Source organism: Epinephelus lanceolatus, chromosome 17 (genome assembly GCF_041903045.1).
Source record: "Epinephelus lanceolatus isolate andai-2023 chromosome 17, ASM4190304v1, whole genome shotgun sequence".
In the NCBI taxonomy this organism is placed as follows: domain Eukaryota; kingdom Metazoa; phylum Chordata; class Actinopteri; order Perciformes; family Serranidae; genus Epinephelus; species Epinephelus lanceolatus.
In genome coordinates, this window is record NC_135750.1 from 23,462,805 (window position 1) to 23,479,066 (window position 16,262).

General features: G+C 39.9%; 1 protein-coding gene across 2 annotated transcripts; it reads right to left on the reverse strand.

The window, feature by feature from the left end:
• Window positions 1–712: 712 nt before the first annotated feature.
• Window positions 713–15,595, reverse strand: LOC117248354 (serine/threonine-protein kinase ICK-like). 2 transcript variants are annotated; one of them, XM_033613361.2, is made up of 14 exons: window positions 15,422–15,595; window positions 13,201–13,466; window positions 13,039–13,093; window positions 10,430–10,551; window positions 10,240–10,319; window positions 10,017–10,149; window positions 9,772–9,943; window positions 8,218–8,385; window positions 7,738–8,124; window positions 5,549–5,757; window positions 5,303–5,445; window positions 1,856–1,972; window positions 1,651–1,758; window positions 713–1,532 (listed from the first exon to the last, which is right to left on the reverse strand). In XM_033613361.2, the coding sequence occupies exons 2-14, from the start codon at window positions 13,299–13,301 to the stop codon at window positions 1,381–1,383; spliced, it is 1,947 nt and encodes a 648-aa protein (XP_033469252.1). In that variant the 5' UTR covers window positions 13,302–13,466; window positions 15,422–15,595; the 3' UTR covers window positions 713–1,380. The 2 variants fall into 2 exon arrangements, with proteins under 2 accessions (XP_033469252.1, XP_033469253.1); XM_033613362.2 differs by lacking the exon at window positions 15,422–15,595 and adding an exon at window positions 11,073–11,105 and having other exon boundaries at window positions 13,201–13,262.
• Window positions 15,596–16,262: the final 667 nt, after the last annotated feature.

The following is a 16,262-nucleotide window of genomic DNA, read 5'->3' on the forward strand; positions in this document are numbered from 1 at the left end:
TGCAAACAGCAGTCATAGTGTTATTTTTGACACAACTTGCAGGTACACATCAACATGGCACATGTCAGGACAATGAGACAGTTAAATAAATAAAACAGAGCATAATAACAAAAAGAAAAAAAATTTAAACAAGAACTGTCTGATCTGGTTAGGATGACACTATTTAAGTGCTGATGTGTTGCACTTCTTGCAGCTTATCTGTGGGCCCTGTTTCACTGAAACACCTGTAGATGGTGCTATGTGGCAAATAAAAAATTAGGAAATAACATACTGTTGATGTGCCAGAAGTGTTTCCTTTTCCATAGCCATGAAGATGAGTACACCCCTGATAGGAGTCAGTGAGTACAATGTAGTGTAATGTGCTCTAACAACATGCTTATACCTGCATTACCTACAGGACAGGTGCAATAATACTGTCCATTAAGGGCCTAAGACGACAGATCTTTCTTCTCCCAGTTATAATATGTACCAATGTAGACATATGTATATTTCATTACATTATAAAAGCAGACTACCAGGTCAATATAGATGCACTGTATAGCATTAACAGTGAGCTACTACTGACAGATTAACCGAGCTGACCAGCATCTACCAGAGCTGCTGTGCTCACCCTGGTGCTGCGGTCACACACACATGGAAAATGTACTGATAATAATGTATTTCAAAGACCTAAAACTGGCCAATGACAAATGACACAAGTTGAACATACTGGTACCCAGTCAAAAGTTTAATTATATTCAATAACTGGCAATTCAGTAATCACACTCACTTTGGCCGAGGGGGTAGAACGTGTTAAATTGGATCATTTTACTTGAGAAACAGATTGATACAGTGTGGCAACCACTTGCATTGTAATAATTTTACTGAAATTAAAGCACGGCTTTGAATTTCATTTGAAATTTATAATGCACAAATAATAGTTACCTGATTGACGAGGATACTGTCATCAAACAAACACAGCAGGAATGTAAAAAACATGACTGAACTATACAGAGGCAAAGTAATTAGCTGTAGCCGAAAACAAGTCACAGTGAAGTTTTCATAAAATTATAATATGCATATCATGTATACAGGTTGGTGAACATTCAATGATGAGTCTGATAAAAAACGGAGGATGTAACCTTTGTAGAACAGTAGTTATGTTACAGAAATACAAAACACTGAGGAGCAAATCTGGGCTCAAGTTTTGGCCAGTTGCATTTAAATATACACATACACTTAGATATTTTACAGCTCACAACATCCATAGTACACATGATGAAAAACAGAATTATTGCTGTGTAAGATGTATGTACAGATTCTTAATTATAAAACAACTAGGCCTACTCTTTGGAGGTGAAAGAGTTCTTAGGAGCACAGACCAGAGCTCCACTCAGGCCACTAGCGGTGTCCATATTTGGCAGACCAGTCTGTTCGCCCGTGGATGGTCTGTACTGGTGGGCGAGGCAGCAGACCAGGGGTGCTCTTGTTGGCCAACGACAAATTGGCAGAGGTGTTCATCTGACTCCGTCCAGACTGCCATGTTGCATAATCTAAAAGAGCATCGATACAACAGGTTTTGGTTGGTGGCTGGGCACTAAAAACATAAAAAGTCAACATATAGAGGGCTGAATATTACAGAAAGTTCTAAGCTCTTAAATTCATCCTCACTTGATGGTGTTGAGTCCACTGAAGGACCCTGGTGCCCTCTGTGACCGGCAGAACCTATGTCTTTTTTGTAAAACGACGGCATGTATCCACCTGGGATTGTATTTGTACCTGGTATTTAAAACAAACACAAACAGATCCATTTATTTGAACCAAGTGGTGACAACAAGTTGCAAAAATTACAATGGCGTTACAGTGCCGTGATTACCGTGAGCGCCTCTGCTCGGCAGAGTCCCTCCAAATGGAATACTGCTGTTGCCCCAAAGATGGCTTCCACTGAAGTCTTTATTGGCATTTATGGCCACGTTCTTCTTTGTGCTAATACCTGAAGGAGACAGCAGAGATTATTAGACAGAGTTTTCAAGGAAGATAAACAACAACAGAAGGACCAAGAGAAAAAAGAGACATTGCATTTTAGTTTTGGTCCGGTTTCTGTAGATGTTATTGCTACATATAGACCTACAGTCAGGTCCATAATTATTTGGACAATGATACAGTTGTCGTCATTTTGGCTCTGTACACCACCACAATGGGTTTTAAATGAAACAATGAATACCTGCTTAAAGTGCAGACTCTCAGCTTTCATTTAAGGCTTTTTTCAAAAATGTAGTATGAACCGTGTAGGAATGACAACCATTTCTTCACACAGTCCCCCGACTTTAAGGGCTCATAAGTATTTGGACAAACTAACATAATCATCAATTAAACAGTCAATTTTAATACTTGGTTGCAAATCCTTTACAGTCAATGACTGCCTGAAGTGTTGGACACATAGGCATCATCAGATGCTGGGTTTCTTCCCTGGTGATGCTCTGCCAGCCCTTTACTGTAGTCGTCTGCACTTCCTGCTTGTGTTTTGGGTGTTTTGCCCTCAGTTTTGGCTTCAGCAAGAGAAACGCATGCTCAATTGGATTCAGGTCAGATGATATGACTTGGCCATTGCAGAACATTCCACTTCTTTGCCTTAAAAATGTCTTTGGTTGCTTTTGCAGTATGCTTCAGGTCAATGTCCAACTGCACTGTGAAGCATCGTCCAATGAGTTTTGAAGCATTTAATTGAATCTGAGCAGATAATGGTGCCCCAAACACTTCAGCTTTCATCCTGCTGCTCTTGTAAGCAAGACAAGACTTCACTAGAATAAATACAGAGGGTTTATCACAAGATGCAAACCATTGGTTAGCCTTAAAAATGGAAGGCCAGATTAGAGTTTGTCAAAAACCATCTAAAAAGCCTGTACAGTTGTGGAACAGCATACTATGGACAGATAAAACAAAGATCAACTACCAGAATGATGGGAAGACAAGAGAAGGAAGAAGGGAAGGAACTGCTCATGATCCAAAGCACACCACCTCATCAGTGAAGCATGGTGGAGGTACTGTTATGTCATGGCCATGTATGGCTGCCAGTGGAACTGGTTCTCTTGTATTTATCAATGATGTGACTGCTGAGAAGAGCAGCAGGATGAAAGCTGAAGTGTTTGGGGCAACATTATCTGCTCAGATTCAACCAAATGCTTCAAAACTCATTGGACGATGCTTCACAGTGCAGTTGGACATTGACCTGAAGCATACTGCAAAAGCAACCAAAGACATTTTTAAGGCAAAGAAGTAGAATGTTCTGCAATGGCCAAGTCATATCATCTGACCTGAATCCAACTGAGCATGCGTTTCTCTTGCTGAAGCCAAAATTGAGGGCAATACACCCAAAACACAAGCAGGAAGTGCAGACGACTACAGTAAAGGGCTGGCAGAGCATCACCAGGGAAGAAACCCAGCATCTGATGATGCCTATGTGTCCAACACTTCAGGCAGTCATTGACTGTAAAGGATTTGCAACCAAGTATTAAAACTGACTGTTTAATTGATGATTATGTTAGTTTGTCCAAATACTTATGAGCCCTTAAAGTTGGGGGACTGTGTGAAGAAATGGTTGTCATTCCTACACGGTTCATACTACATTTTTGAAAAAAGCCTTAAATGAAAGCTGAGAGTCTGCACTTTAAGCAGGTATTCATTGTTTCATTTAAAACCCATTGTGGTGGTGTACAGAGCCAAAATGACGACAACTGTATCATTGTCCAAATAATTATGGACCTGACTTTATGTGCTGCTGTCAATGCCACTAAGTTAGGTTCCGAAAGTCACACAATTATACAAACTAATGCTGTGTTCACGCTATGAGTGACACAGCAACAGGCTACAATTCATTTTAATGGAAGCTGGTGACATGAAGCTAAAACCAACAGCCGACACATGTCACCGCTGATGGGCATGAAGCGCTACAAATGAAAGTTGTTGGTGCGGTGAAGCAGTGGGGCACCGAAATGTGATGTTAAAATGGGGCTCAAACACTAATCAAAAGCATTAATATTTTTATTACCAAATACAAACTTCAGATTGTGTTCAGTCAAGGTGTTTGTTGCAAGCATCAGACACACAAGCCTGTGATAATGTAGCTACGGTAACAAGTGCTTGAGCAACACTTCCATGGCGACTCAGCGATAATGTAATGCTCTTGCTGTGTCGCTTGCAGTGTGAATGCAGCATAAACAATCAAGTCAGTGGTAGACCAGAAACTCCAGTGTCTGACAGCAAGGTAAGGTGGTAAAATAACCTAAATATATTTTACACTAAAACTGATGTTGATTATTTTTTTAGGTTAAAGTGGTCTTTAAAATATATTCTGCTGTTGATTTTTTCCCAACAGCTGAGTGGGAGTTTCCATTTGAAAATCACAGTAAAAAGTGCTGATGGACGCGTCCTTTAAAAGCTACACCGACCCATGTGGGCAAATCAAATTCTGGAGACTGACAGGTCATGCTGCACTTTACTGGACTTATGTGTTCATTTATGTTCTCTGTTGTCCCAAAGAAGACATAACTGATCATGCGCATTATTAGTCCTGACTGCAAATGGGCCTCATTTTAGGAATAATGACGACCTGGTAGAAACAGGATAAAAAGGAGGTGTCTTTTACTGTTTTTAATACCAAATGCAAATATGATGTTGAATATTTTAAACTGTGTGGACCTTGAACTAATGACTAAGGACAGATCTGGACCCTGTGGCTGGACCAGTTGGGAACCACTGCTGTAACCCTTCACAGCCTTGTGCTTATACTCTCACTCTGGAAAACTATTCTGGTAACTGACATAGCCTTGACCACTGGTCAGATCAGGTCACACTCAGAGGAATAGCTTTTGCAGAACAGGGAAGGGCCAAAAATCAACTTACAATTTGGAAGCTGAGTGGTCGTGAGACTGAAGCCATGTGGCTGCAGTGTAATTCGTTTATAGCCTAACGTTACTTCTGGTGACTGCATTTAAGCTCCTATTCAGATCTAAATTTCTGCAATAGTCCAAAATCATCCACGCTGCACTGTATAACTTATAAAAACTGCCCATGAAATTACTTCCTTGACAGTTTTCAGCCAGAAGGTGTATTTGACAGTAGTCTAGGAGGAGCAAAATCACACAACTTGTCTCATATGATCTGCGGCACTTTAACAAATGTACTGAACCAAACCAGAGCTAATTTGAATCAAACTTAAACAAGAACAAACCTCCAGGAACTGATGATATAGAGACATTCAATTAAAGACTACCCTCAGTCCTACAAACATCTATACTATACTCAAGGGAAAACTTAATATTACCAGGTAAATATCTGGACTGTCTCAGGTAATGCTGTTTGGCAGAAGCGGTTCTCGACGGCTCCTGGTAGGCTGAACTCTTGTTCAGGTTTAAAGGTGCATCTTCCTTTCCACTGGGTCGACTGAAATCCAGAACATTTCCATATCTGAAAGACAGAGGGCATTCAATGAAACAAAGATTGTGTGAGTCACCTGCTTGTAGTAACAGGGATGTATGGACATTAGCTTCGACTATAGAACTAGCCTCACCTTCTCAGTGCGTCGTCCCCCTGCCTCGACTTCTCTGCAGAGAAGTTACTCTTTCCAAGAATACTTATAGATGTCAGGTCAGTTTCTTCGTAGTCGTCCCAGTCTTCACTCTTGAGGTGTCCCGTGCCGTGGCCCCAACGCCGCCGCCCTCCTTTAGGTTTCAACTGATAGCTCAGTAGGTTTGCTTTTTCTGACTCCTGCCTCGATTGCTAAAGGAACATCAACAACACATGTTCAAAGAAACAAGTTATTATGGTATATATATATATATATATATATATACAGTACAGGCCAAAAGTTTGGACACACCTTCTCATTCAATGCATTTTCTTTATTTTCATGACTATTTACATTGTAGATTCTCACTGAAGGCATCAAAACTATGAATGAACACATGTGGAGTTATGTACTTAACAAAAAAAAGGTGAAATAACTGAAAACATGTTTTATATTCTAGTTTCTTCAAAATAGCCACCCTTTGCTCTGATTACTGCTTTGCACACTCTTGGCATTCTCTCGATGAGCTTCAAGAGGTAGTCACCTGAAATGGTTTCCACTTCACAGGTGTGCCTTATCAGGGTTAATTAGTGGAATTTCTTGCTTTATCAATGGGGTTGGGACCATCAGTTGTGTTGTGCAGAAGTCAGGTTAATACACAGCTGACAGCCCTATTGGACAACTGTTAAAATTCATATTATGGCAAGAACCAATCAGCTAACTAAAGAAAAACCAGTGGCCATCATTACTTTAAGAAATGAAGGTCAGTCAGTCCGGAAAATTGCAAAAACTTTAAATGTGTCCCCAAGTGGAGTCGCAAAAACCATCAAGCGCTACAACGAAACTGGCACACATGAGGACCGACCCAGGAAAGGAAGACCAAGAGTCACCTCTGCTTCTGAGGATAAGTTCATCCGAGTCACCAGCCTCAGAAATCGCAAGTTAACAGCAGCTCAGATCAGAGACCAGATGAATGCCACACAGAGTTCTAGCAGCAGACCCATCTCTAGAACAACTGTTAAGAGGAGACTGCGCGAATCAGGCCTTCATGGTCAAATAGCTGCTAGGAAACCACTGCTAAGGAGAGGCAACAAGCAGAAGAGATTTGTTTGGGCCAAGAAACACAAGGAATGGACATTAGACCAGTGGAAATCTGTGCTTTGGTCTGATGAGTCCAAATTTGAGATCTTTGGTTCCAACCGCTGTGTCTTTGTGAGACGCAGAAAAGGTGAACGGATGGATTCCACATGCCTGGTTCCCACTGTGAAGCATGGAGGAGGAGGTGTGATGGTGTGGGGGTGTTTTGCTGGTGACACTGTTGGGGATTTATTCAAAATTGAAGGCACACTGAACCAGCATGGCTACCACAGCATCCTGCAGCGACATGCCATCCCATCCGGTTTGCGTTTAGTTGGACCATCATTTATTTTTCAACAGGACAATGACCCCAAACACACCTCCAGGCTGTGTAAGGGCTATTTGACCAAGAAGGAGAGTGATGGAGTGCTGCGGCAGATGACCTGGCCTCCACAGTCACCGGACCTGAACCCAATCGAGATGGTTTGGGGTGAGCTGGACCGCAGAGTGAAGGCAAAGGGGCCAACAAGTGCTAAACACCTCTGGGAACTCCTTCAAGACTGTTGGAAAACCATTTCAGGTGACTACCTCTTGAAGCTCATCGAGAGAATGCCAAGAGTGTGCAAAGCAGTAATCAGAGCAAAGGGTGGCTATTTTGAAGAAACTAGAATATAAAACATGTTTTCAGTTATTTCACCTTTTTTTGTTAAGCACATAACTCCACATGTGTTCATTCATAGTTTTGATGCCTTCAGTGAGAATCTACAATGTAAATAGTCATGAAAATAAAGAAAACGCATTGAATGAGAAGGTGTGTCCAAACTTTTGGCCTGTACTGTATATATATATATATAGATATTCTGACTGTTCCTCTCCCTGTAAAGGAACCATTTTTTTAACTCTAGTTGTAAAGTAATTCCTGTAAATACAAAGCAAAGACTAGCTAAATTCATATGGAAATGCTTCAGTCTGATCCATCAACTGGAAAATTGAGGAAGGGAAACTTGCAATTCCAATATTACTAAAAATAGTAACAGATATATATATAGTGAATACACATACACACACACACACACACACACACACACACACACACACAATGTTTCCAGCCTCACCTTGTTCTGGAGACTCTTGTCAACGATATAAGGAAGATGGCTCTGTGGTGTTCCTGTGGTCTGTTCCTGCTTCAGGATGTGCTTCGGTTGCTGCTCTCGCACCAGCTCTGTGTGCCGTTGGTACACTGCTGCCTGTGCAGCTGCAGGTACAGGGGAGGGCTGGATCTGCTGGAGAGGCCTGGAGGGGGAGCAGTGTTGGTTTGGAGGTGGAGGCTGGGAGGGAGGCACAGGCTTAAGCAGCAGTGGTTGCTGCTGCTGCTGCAGTGTCTGTTGTGACTGTAAAGGGGCCTGCAGCGGCACAAGGCCTGGCTGAGGTCTTCCCTGCTCTAGGATCTGCTGAGGAGTGCCCAAAGCCTGGCCCACATGGAAGTAAGAGTACCTGAGAGCCTGAAAAGATATTGAGATTTGAGCAAAACAACATCAGCTGTTATTCTGTATGTTCAGCTGTGAGGAGGTCGGACAGTGTAGGTCAGACACTACCTGGGCAGAAGCTGGTCTCTTCTTGGGATCCCACTGGAGCAGGTCTGTCATCAGATGAATGGCTTCGGGACTGGCATTTGGTATCAGTGTCTTCAGATTACTGGGAACACACTGAGGCCAACGGAAATTCATAGCACTTGCCAGATGGTATCCCTCCGGCCAATCATTCTAGAGGAAGAAGACACGGGCCATCTCACACACCATCATATTTAACAAGGGCATGTGTTTTTATAATTCACTGTAACAGTAGTAGGAGTTGTAGGATGATGAGAAATATTGAGGGATGGCCTGTAACAGGACAAATAGGTGCACTGCTAGACACAAATATACTGTGCACAATACACATTTCTTATTACTGAAGTTTTCCTCTCATTTTCAAGCAAAAATGAGACTCAGAGATGAAAAAGTTCTCTTAGTTTCATGAATCAAGTGCAGTTGAACAGTGAGGAATTACCGAGCTGCAACTTTCAGGGCTGAAAAATGAAGCAAATAAAGCCAAACACTGCAGTTCTTTGAGTGGCCACTTGAGTCTGGCTCCAAAAGTGAGTCAATCATCATAGACCCCAGTGTTAAAATGCCTGACTTTACAGCAGAAACATGTTTGAAACATGTTTACAGCCAGGTGCAAAAAACAGTTTTGGTCTCTATAGCTAATTTCTCTATTCAAGATGACTGTACAGCCGGTGAATTTTTTTCAAAACTCACCAAATTAAATTTTATTAAGGCTTAAAGTTATGCATGATTAGGTTCTGGCTGCTTTGAGTGACAGTTGGGTGCTACCATGTTCTCTACCATCGGACAATGTTGGTTAGGTAATGTTACCATGGTGTAACCCCAGATTCACAAAGTATGGGTGTAGCCATAGCTGTTGCTATCTCAGTGTGTTTCAGTTCATGAAAGTTAACTGTAACATTTTGGGTTAAGTGTTTGGTTGTATAAAAAGACCGTCCAAGGAGTCGGATGTTCAGTTTTTCCAGTAAGTACATTTTGTTTTAATGGTTTTAAGCCTGTTTTTGATATTTAAAATTAGCATTAGCACAGTTAACCATGGACTTTTAATGTACTGTGCTAATCTAGCTAGTGTAAGTGTTAGGGTTAGGGTTAGCTCCACTCTTTTGTCCAAATATGGCCACTTATTGCTACAAATATCCAAGACGATGACAGCCAAAATGCCATACTTAGGGCTTTAAAATTGGAGTCCACAAACCAATGAATGACATCCCAGTGGCTACATATATTTTTTCTATACAGTCTATTTGCTAGACATGAACATACTGTGCACCAATACATATGTCTACTACATATAATATATACATTTTCCACTTGTTTTTCAAGAAAAATTAGACTTGGAGATATAAATATGCTTAATGCCTCATTTACATGCATCAAGTACAGTTATGCAGTGAGGAATTACACTGCCAACATGGACATGCAAATATAAACAAAGTCTATATCTGCTGTCAGATGTATCACATTTCAAAAAAGGGGGTGTAGCAATGAATGACAATTACAGGGCTCATTGTAATTCTGCTGTACACGTGTGAAAAACCTTACCTTCTTTGGCGTACCCAAGACTTGGCAAATCTTAAATATGGTGTCCACTTCACTGGAGCCTGGAAAAAGAGGTCTGAGGGTATAAAGCTCTGCCATGATGCAGCCGACTGCCCACTGGTCTATAGGTGAGCTGTAGGATGTGGATCTGAGGAGCACCTCTGGCGCTCTATACCTGGTTCAGAAAGAGAGGGTAGTCGGACTTCAGTGCTATCAAAACACAATGCAATATGTTTAAAGGAACTCACCATCTGGTTGAGACATAGTCTGTGTACGGTGGTCGAGATCGGATTTCACGGGCAAGCCCAAAGTCAGCTATTTTCACCAGCTCTGGGCCCATGCATAGAAGATTCTCAGGTTTCATGTCCCTGTGAAAAAACCCTAACAGAAAGACAAACTGCATGACTGTCTTGACTCAGATGGTACAAAATATCATTTAATTTAGCATTCTGGAGTCGTAAGCAAACGTACCATGTTTATGAATGAACGCAAGGCCCTGGAGTATCTGAAACATAATATTTCTTACAGCAGATTCAGGAAACAGTCGAGTCCTGCAGCAAAAAACAAACAGAAAACTCAAATAGTCAAGATACTGTAAGCATTTAGAAAATATAACTTTAAATTTGGGATTAATAAAGCAACAAGTAACAACTATACGTACCTGTCTTTCATTAGCTGATACAGGTTTTCCTTCATGTACTCAAATATAAAGTACAAGTGATCATTTTCTCGAATTACCTCCTTGAGTTTGATCACATTAGCATGGTTGAGTTTCTTTAGGGACTGAAAGAATAAAAGAAACAGATCGTGTAAGAACATGTGGAGCACATATGCAAAAAAAAATAGTAGAAATAAAAGCTCAAACTAATCATGCTGAAAAAACACACAGGTCACTGCAGCACATTCAAAAGCATGTCCTACATCTAGGAAACAAAACAGTCTTGTTAAAACATGGCTACTGTAAGAACACAATGGAGTTTAGGGGTAAATGCTGCAAAGGTGGGATTTATACTTACAATTTAAAAAGGGAAAATATAAAGCAGGATGGAAAAAATATATACTTTTCCCATGCACTGGGATGAAATAGGTTTAACCATGCTACATTTTAGTAAGGGGGGAAAGCTGTAATGGGATTTTGAAATTTTATGGTGTGACATGCTGTAATTATGGTCCAATTAACAGGACTCTAAGGACCAGCGTGTTCTTCACATGTTTTGCTGCGTTAAGGTCAAGCTCTAGGAAAGGGGGAGTGTAGGCCAGGGGATGGGAACTAGAGCTCAAAACCAACAGCACACAAGAATCACCTTCAACTCTTAGAGCTGGTGTGTGACTTTGAGCTGTGAGGAAATTTGGACAGTAACATACTGAATTGGTGTGAAAAGAAAACAGAAAGTTTCGATCATTTAACAACTGGACTAAAATGTACAGTATATATTAACCATATCATCATTACTGCATTACCCGCAAATCATCATGCTATCATGTGGTTACTTCTCTATTCTACAATAATATTAAGAAAAATCAACCCAAACAGAAACAGAGAGTCAAAGGGTGTGGCACAAAAAAACACTGCTCATATGGACAGCATGTGTAACATTAAATGGAAACCTCCATATCTTTATAACCAGGACCCTATTTTCTCATGTTTTTGTGTCTAAGTGACTAATAAACACAACAATTTATGAAAATAGTCCAGTACTAACAGAGAGGACTGCAGCCGGCAGCATTGAAACAGCTTCAACGTTTCCATTCACAGCTTTGTGCACCATCAATTTACATTCACTGAAAGTGGTTGTTTTTGCTGCTGACAGGGTCAGATTATTGTAAGTGTCTGACAAGATTATGGAAATGACGCCACAGAGAAATTACATGTTTTTGTTTACCTTTCGCTTGATCCAGTCTGTTTATTTAGTGTAACCAATTCTCACACAAGGAGAGGTCTCATGCTGAAATCTTACGAGAGATGAATGAAGTCCATGCTGAAGTCTAACGATGCATTTTATAATGATTTATTAAACAAACAACTGAACAACTAAAGCAAAATTAGATGAAATATTATGTCTTCTGCTTGCGTGATTGTGGGAAAGTTATGTAGTAACGGTCAACAGAAAATATTGAAGCCAAAACTCACCCTCTTCTTCTAAAAAGCCGCTGTGCCAGTGAATGAAGAGGTGAAACAGTGTGAAACCACACCCACACCTGAGCAAATTACTACCAGAAGGAGGAGTACAGCGGTGGAAACATTTGTGAGTTGGAAAGAGGAGTGCCACAACAAGAATTTGTTGTGTTTATGTAGAGAAAACTTAACTTAATGTTATCTAAAAGTCAATGTCATGGCTGAATATTAAGCTGATTTCAACAATGAGGAATAAGTCCACACAATTTCAGACTTCTCCTTCTCTTCTTCAAGTCTTGAGCAAGACTTGGTTACACACACTCACAAACAGACCAGATCCCCAAAAAGTAATGGGAAATATTTAATTTCTCTGTAGGATTTTTTTCTGTAATGTTGTCAGACACACAGACAATCTGAAACAAGCACTTCTAGTGGATGGTATTGACATTGTAGCCTGTTTTGCCACTTCTGGTTGCAGCCCTCTCTGGCAGTACTGAACCAACTTCGAAAAAGGTTGTCTCCATTAGTCACTTAGACACAAAAACATGGGAAAATGGGGTCCAGGATGGAAAAATACCAAACTTTCCTTTAGACATTGCATGCTGTATTTAATGTTTACTATTCGATTTTAATATTTATGGTTTTATGTACATATTTATGGAAAGGCTCAGTGAAATATGGCTCACATCTTGTGGAGGAAAGGATGTAGCACTGATTACATAAATTCATCATTCAGCTGTTATATTATTTTTTCACTCCCCTACAACATTGTTTTTAATTTAAGTTAGTAATACAGCACAGCGTGGTGATATTTCACAGCTAAAACTACAGAATGAAGCAAAGATCCAAATAATGCTTGTGGAGCTTCAATACCAACTTTGAAAACCCAAGTTGATGGGAATCAGCTGCAGCCAATACACATAACAGAACATTAATATTGGCACATCATATTTAACATCAATTTGATCAGCATATATGGATCATTCTCTCCCAAATCATAGATGCACCTGCACCTCTAAACTGCTAACAGTCTACATTTAAGTAAACAAAGGCACATTCCCTTTGAGTTGACTTTTGGGTTGATTTTCCCATATCTCTGCTCTGCTATTCAAATGTGTGAAACTGTGCTAAAAATGTAAAAAACATAAACTCACCTTGACCTCACGAAGGTTCATGCATTCTTCCCAGGAGTAGAATTTCCTTTTCATTCTGAAAAATATTTTTCTTATTAACTTGTTTGTTGGAAATTACATCAAATTACAAAGCAAAAAATCAGTTGCTGATTTCAAACCCACACCATTATCTGGATAACTCACTTCTTTATGGCAACTAGCTCTCCTGACTCCAGACTGCGGCCGAGGATGACTGAGCCGTAGGTGCCATCCCCGAGCTGTCTGATGGTGGTGTATCTATTCATTATGCTTGTCCTTCCATAGCATCCGGGGGAAGATAATACTTAGGTGGAAAACAGAGATGTATTTGCCTCCCGCTGTTGAATGCAACCAGATTTTCCTGTGACAACAGCAGAAGACCACGGGCAGAGCTGGAGGACTCATGGTGTCAAGGACTTGCCTCCTTCAGGCTGAGAAGGCGAAGGATAGATGACAAAAAATGATATTAGTTATGCAGCTATGGGAATTACAGTGCACACAAACCATTATATAACAAGTAGGACTTGACTGGACCAACCGACCACAACTACAAAGTGAGACATTAATTGGCAAACTTGTCAGTACCAGTGATATGGACTAACTATATGATGGAGAATACCTCAAACAAATCTTTGGCATTCCTGTACTGAAATGTCTTGGTATGCATCGACCACAATATATGCTGATATATCAGTACAACACATGACCTTTTCTCAGGGATGCAAATCGAGTGTTACAAAGACCACCTCACTACATTTCAATCTCAACCACTACACGTAATTAACTTAGATGCAAACCATTACAAAATATAAACAATTATATACTTGTACATTTTTATTTCCTGTAAGTCTTTTCTTCCTTAGTGCTATTTTTTAAAAGCATTTTAGTTATTTCATTTACTTTAACCCTCTTTATTATCTGTTTTGGTAATCTTATGTATGTATGCAAGAATGTATTTATATTTTTTTTTTATATTACTGTCATATCCATTTTATTACAATTTAGTTTGTTTGTTTTGCTTGCTTTTGTTATTTGAGATGTTGGAATAGTGGGGTGGGATGGTGTAGGAGGGATGCAAATAAAGAGTATAGAAAAAAATAAAACAATTGCATGTTTGTGTCGAACAGGCAAGTTCCACTGATCCTGCCAATCCTAGCTACATCTGATGATTAAATAAGAACCACGGTTTTATCTGCCCGCAACATTAAATAAAGGATTTGGGATAAGGATCAGATCGCTCCTGTTAGGTAAACTGCAGAAAATTAAAGCTCCCCCCTCCACTCAAAAATGTATTTGCTTAGTTTGAGCTTCACTGTGCAGAATGATTTATGTACAGAGTTTGATGCTTGATTGACACCTGTATTCAAATTCATCTGATGAAGAGGGGAAAATGTCTCTGTAATCAACCTAAATCTGAGTTTCAGATGTGTATGTGCAAGATAATTTTGACAGCACAACTAGTTTGGTAATTCAATATGCAACATGAACAAGAATAAGGTGAAAACTTAAAGCTTCCAGTCAAGGTTGGACCTGTCAGTAAGGTAACATAAATCCTGTTTAGCATTTAGTCTTTTAAAGTGAACAATTTTTTCATGTTCATAGAGTCTGTATTTTTTAATGTGGAAGAAGGAGAATATGCAATTTCACCATTTTTAAAAAATGTAATAAAACTTTCTGAGTAAAAAAAACTGTTAACTGACAAGTGAATGAGTGTATAATAAGTGTGTCACTTATGACATCACAGAGATGAGCATGAAAATTGACGAAGTGGCCCTTTAAATAGGTAAGGTTAATATGATTGTTAATAAAGATCTAACGGCTGAAATGTCGTTTATTAATGTTAACGGAAGCAACGTAAAACAGTGCTCATGTTTATTGACTTACATTAATATAGTTACTTAAGCTACTAACGTTATTTGTAAAATTAACCTGGAAAAAATAGTCTACAGCTACATCCTTCAGTAGCAGCATGTTAGCATGCTATTTTCATGTTATGTTTTTATTATGTAGCTAACGTTCACAAGCTAACGTTAGCTGATGTATACCGAATTTCGTTAGCGTTAACTAGGCAAAGTGAAAGCTAACATTACGGAAATTTAAGCACTAAAACATTTATTATTATAACGACAATTTAAACTGAAGTTGGTCCCAGGTGAGTTGAGTTAATACTACAACTTAGCTCGTGCGTTCCAGTTACATTTTAACGTCTGCCATGTTTAGTTAACGGCAGCTAATGTGGTGCAATTAACGCTAGCTAGTAATTGTGTAGTGGTGCTGGTGGTGGCCCAGCTGCTGACAGCAGTATACAGAGAGAAAAACACTGGCCTGTTTGGACTGAATGGTGTCCCAGCTTAAAACAAAACGAGGAGCAGCAGACGACACTCACCCTCCTCACGTCAAATCCACAACAACACATAGCCAAGCATTCGTAGTCGATGTTCAACAAATGGCTTAACGGAACAACAGCTGACTGACACCGTTAGAGGAGAGATAACCGCATCCACTGAGATCAACACACAACATAAATACAATTTTCATCCAGGCCCTTCGTCACAGAGCTTCATTATAATCTCGCGTGGCTGTAAAAACAGTTTGCGGTCTCTTTGCAACAAATCACAGCTCTGCTGCGCCGTCGGCAAAGACACAAGACGAGATAGGATAAATCCCTGCATCCACTATCTCCAATGTTTGTCCACCTTTAATGTCTGCATCACAAAATGATCACAATTTATAGCTATTTCATATTTATTTTGCATTTCCCTTCTTTTAGTCCGCATATTGCCTATATGCAGACAGAAACCTACCACGTGGCGCCCAGATGATACTAAAATAAATGCGAAACAGTGATTTCCAAACTCAAAAGCAATCTAAATACACAGTCTTGAGAGGCAAATGATATAGCTAGTTTCATTCATAACGCTGAAATCGTTGAAAATACGATATTAAAAAATAACACCAGAAAAACGAGAAAGATTTCGCGGCGCAAAGCAAAACCGGAAGTGACTGACAGGGCGCACTCTCGTTTATAGCGCATTATTCTTCTCTGCTCAAATCTCAGTCCTTCATTGAAGCAGACAAATGATCTGTTTTTTTATGGACCCTGAAGCAAAATTTTATTTCGTATGCAATGAACACATGCACATCAGCAGTGGAAGGAGTGCTCAGATAATAACTTCTGCATGTAACATTTCATCCAAACTGTACTTCCATCTCTAACACACACATAC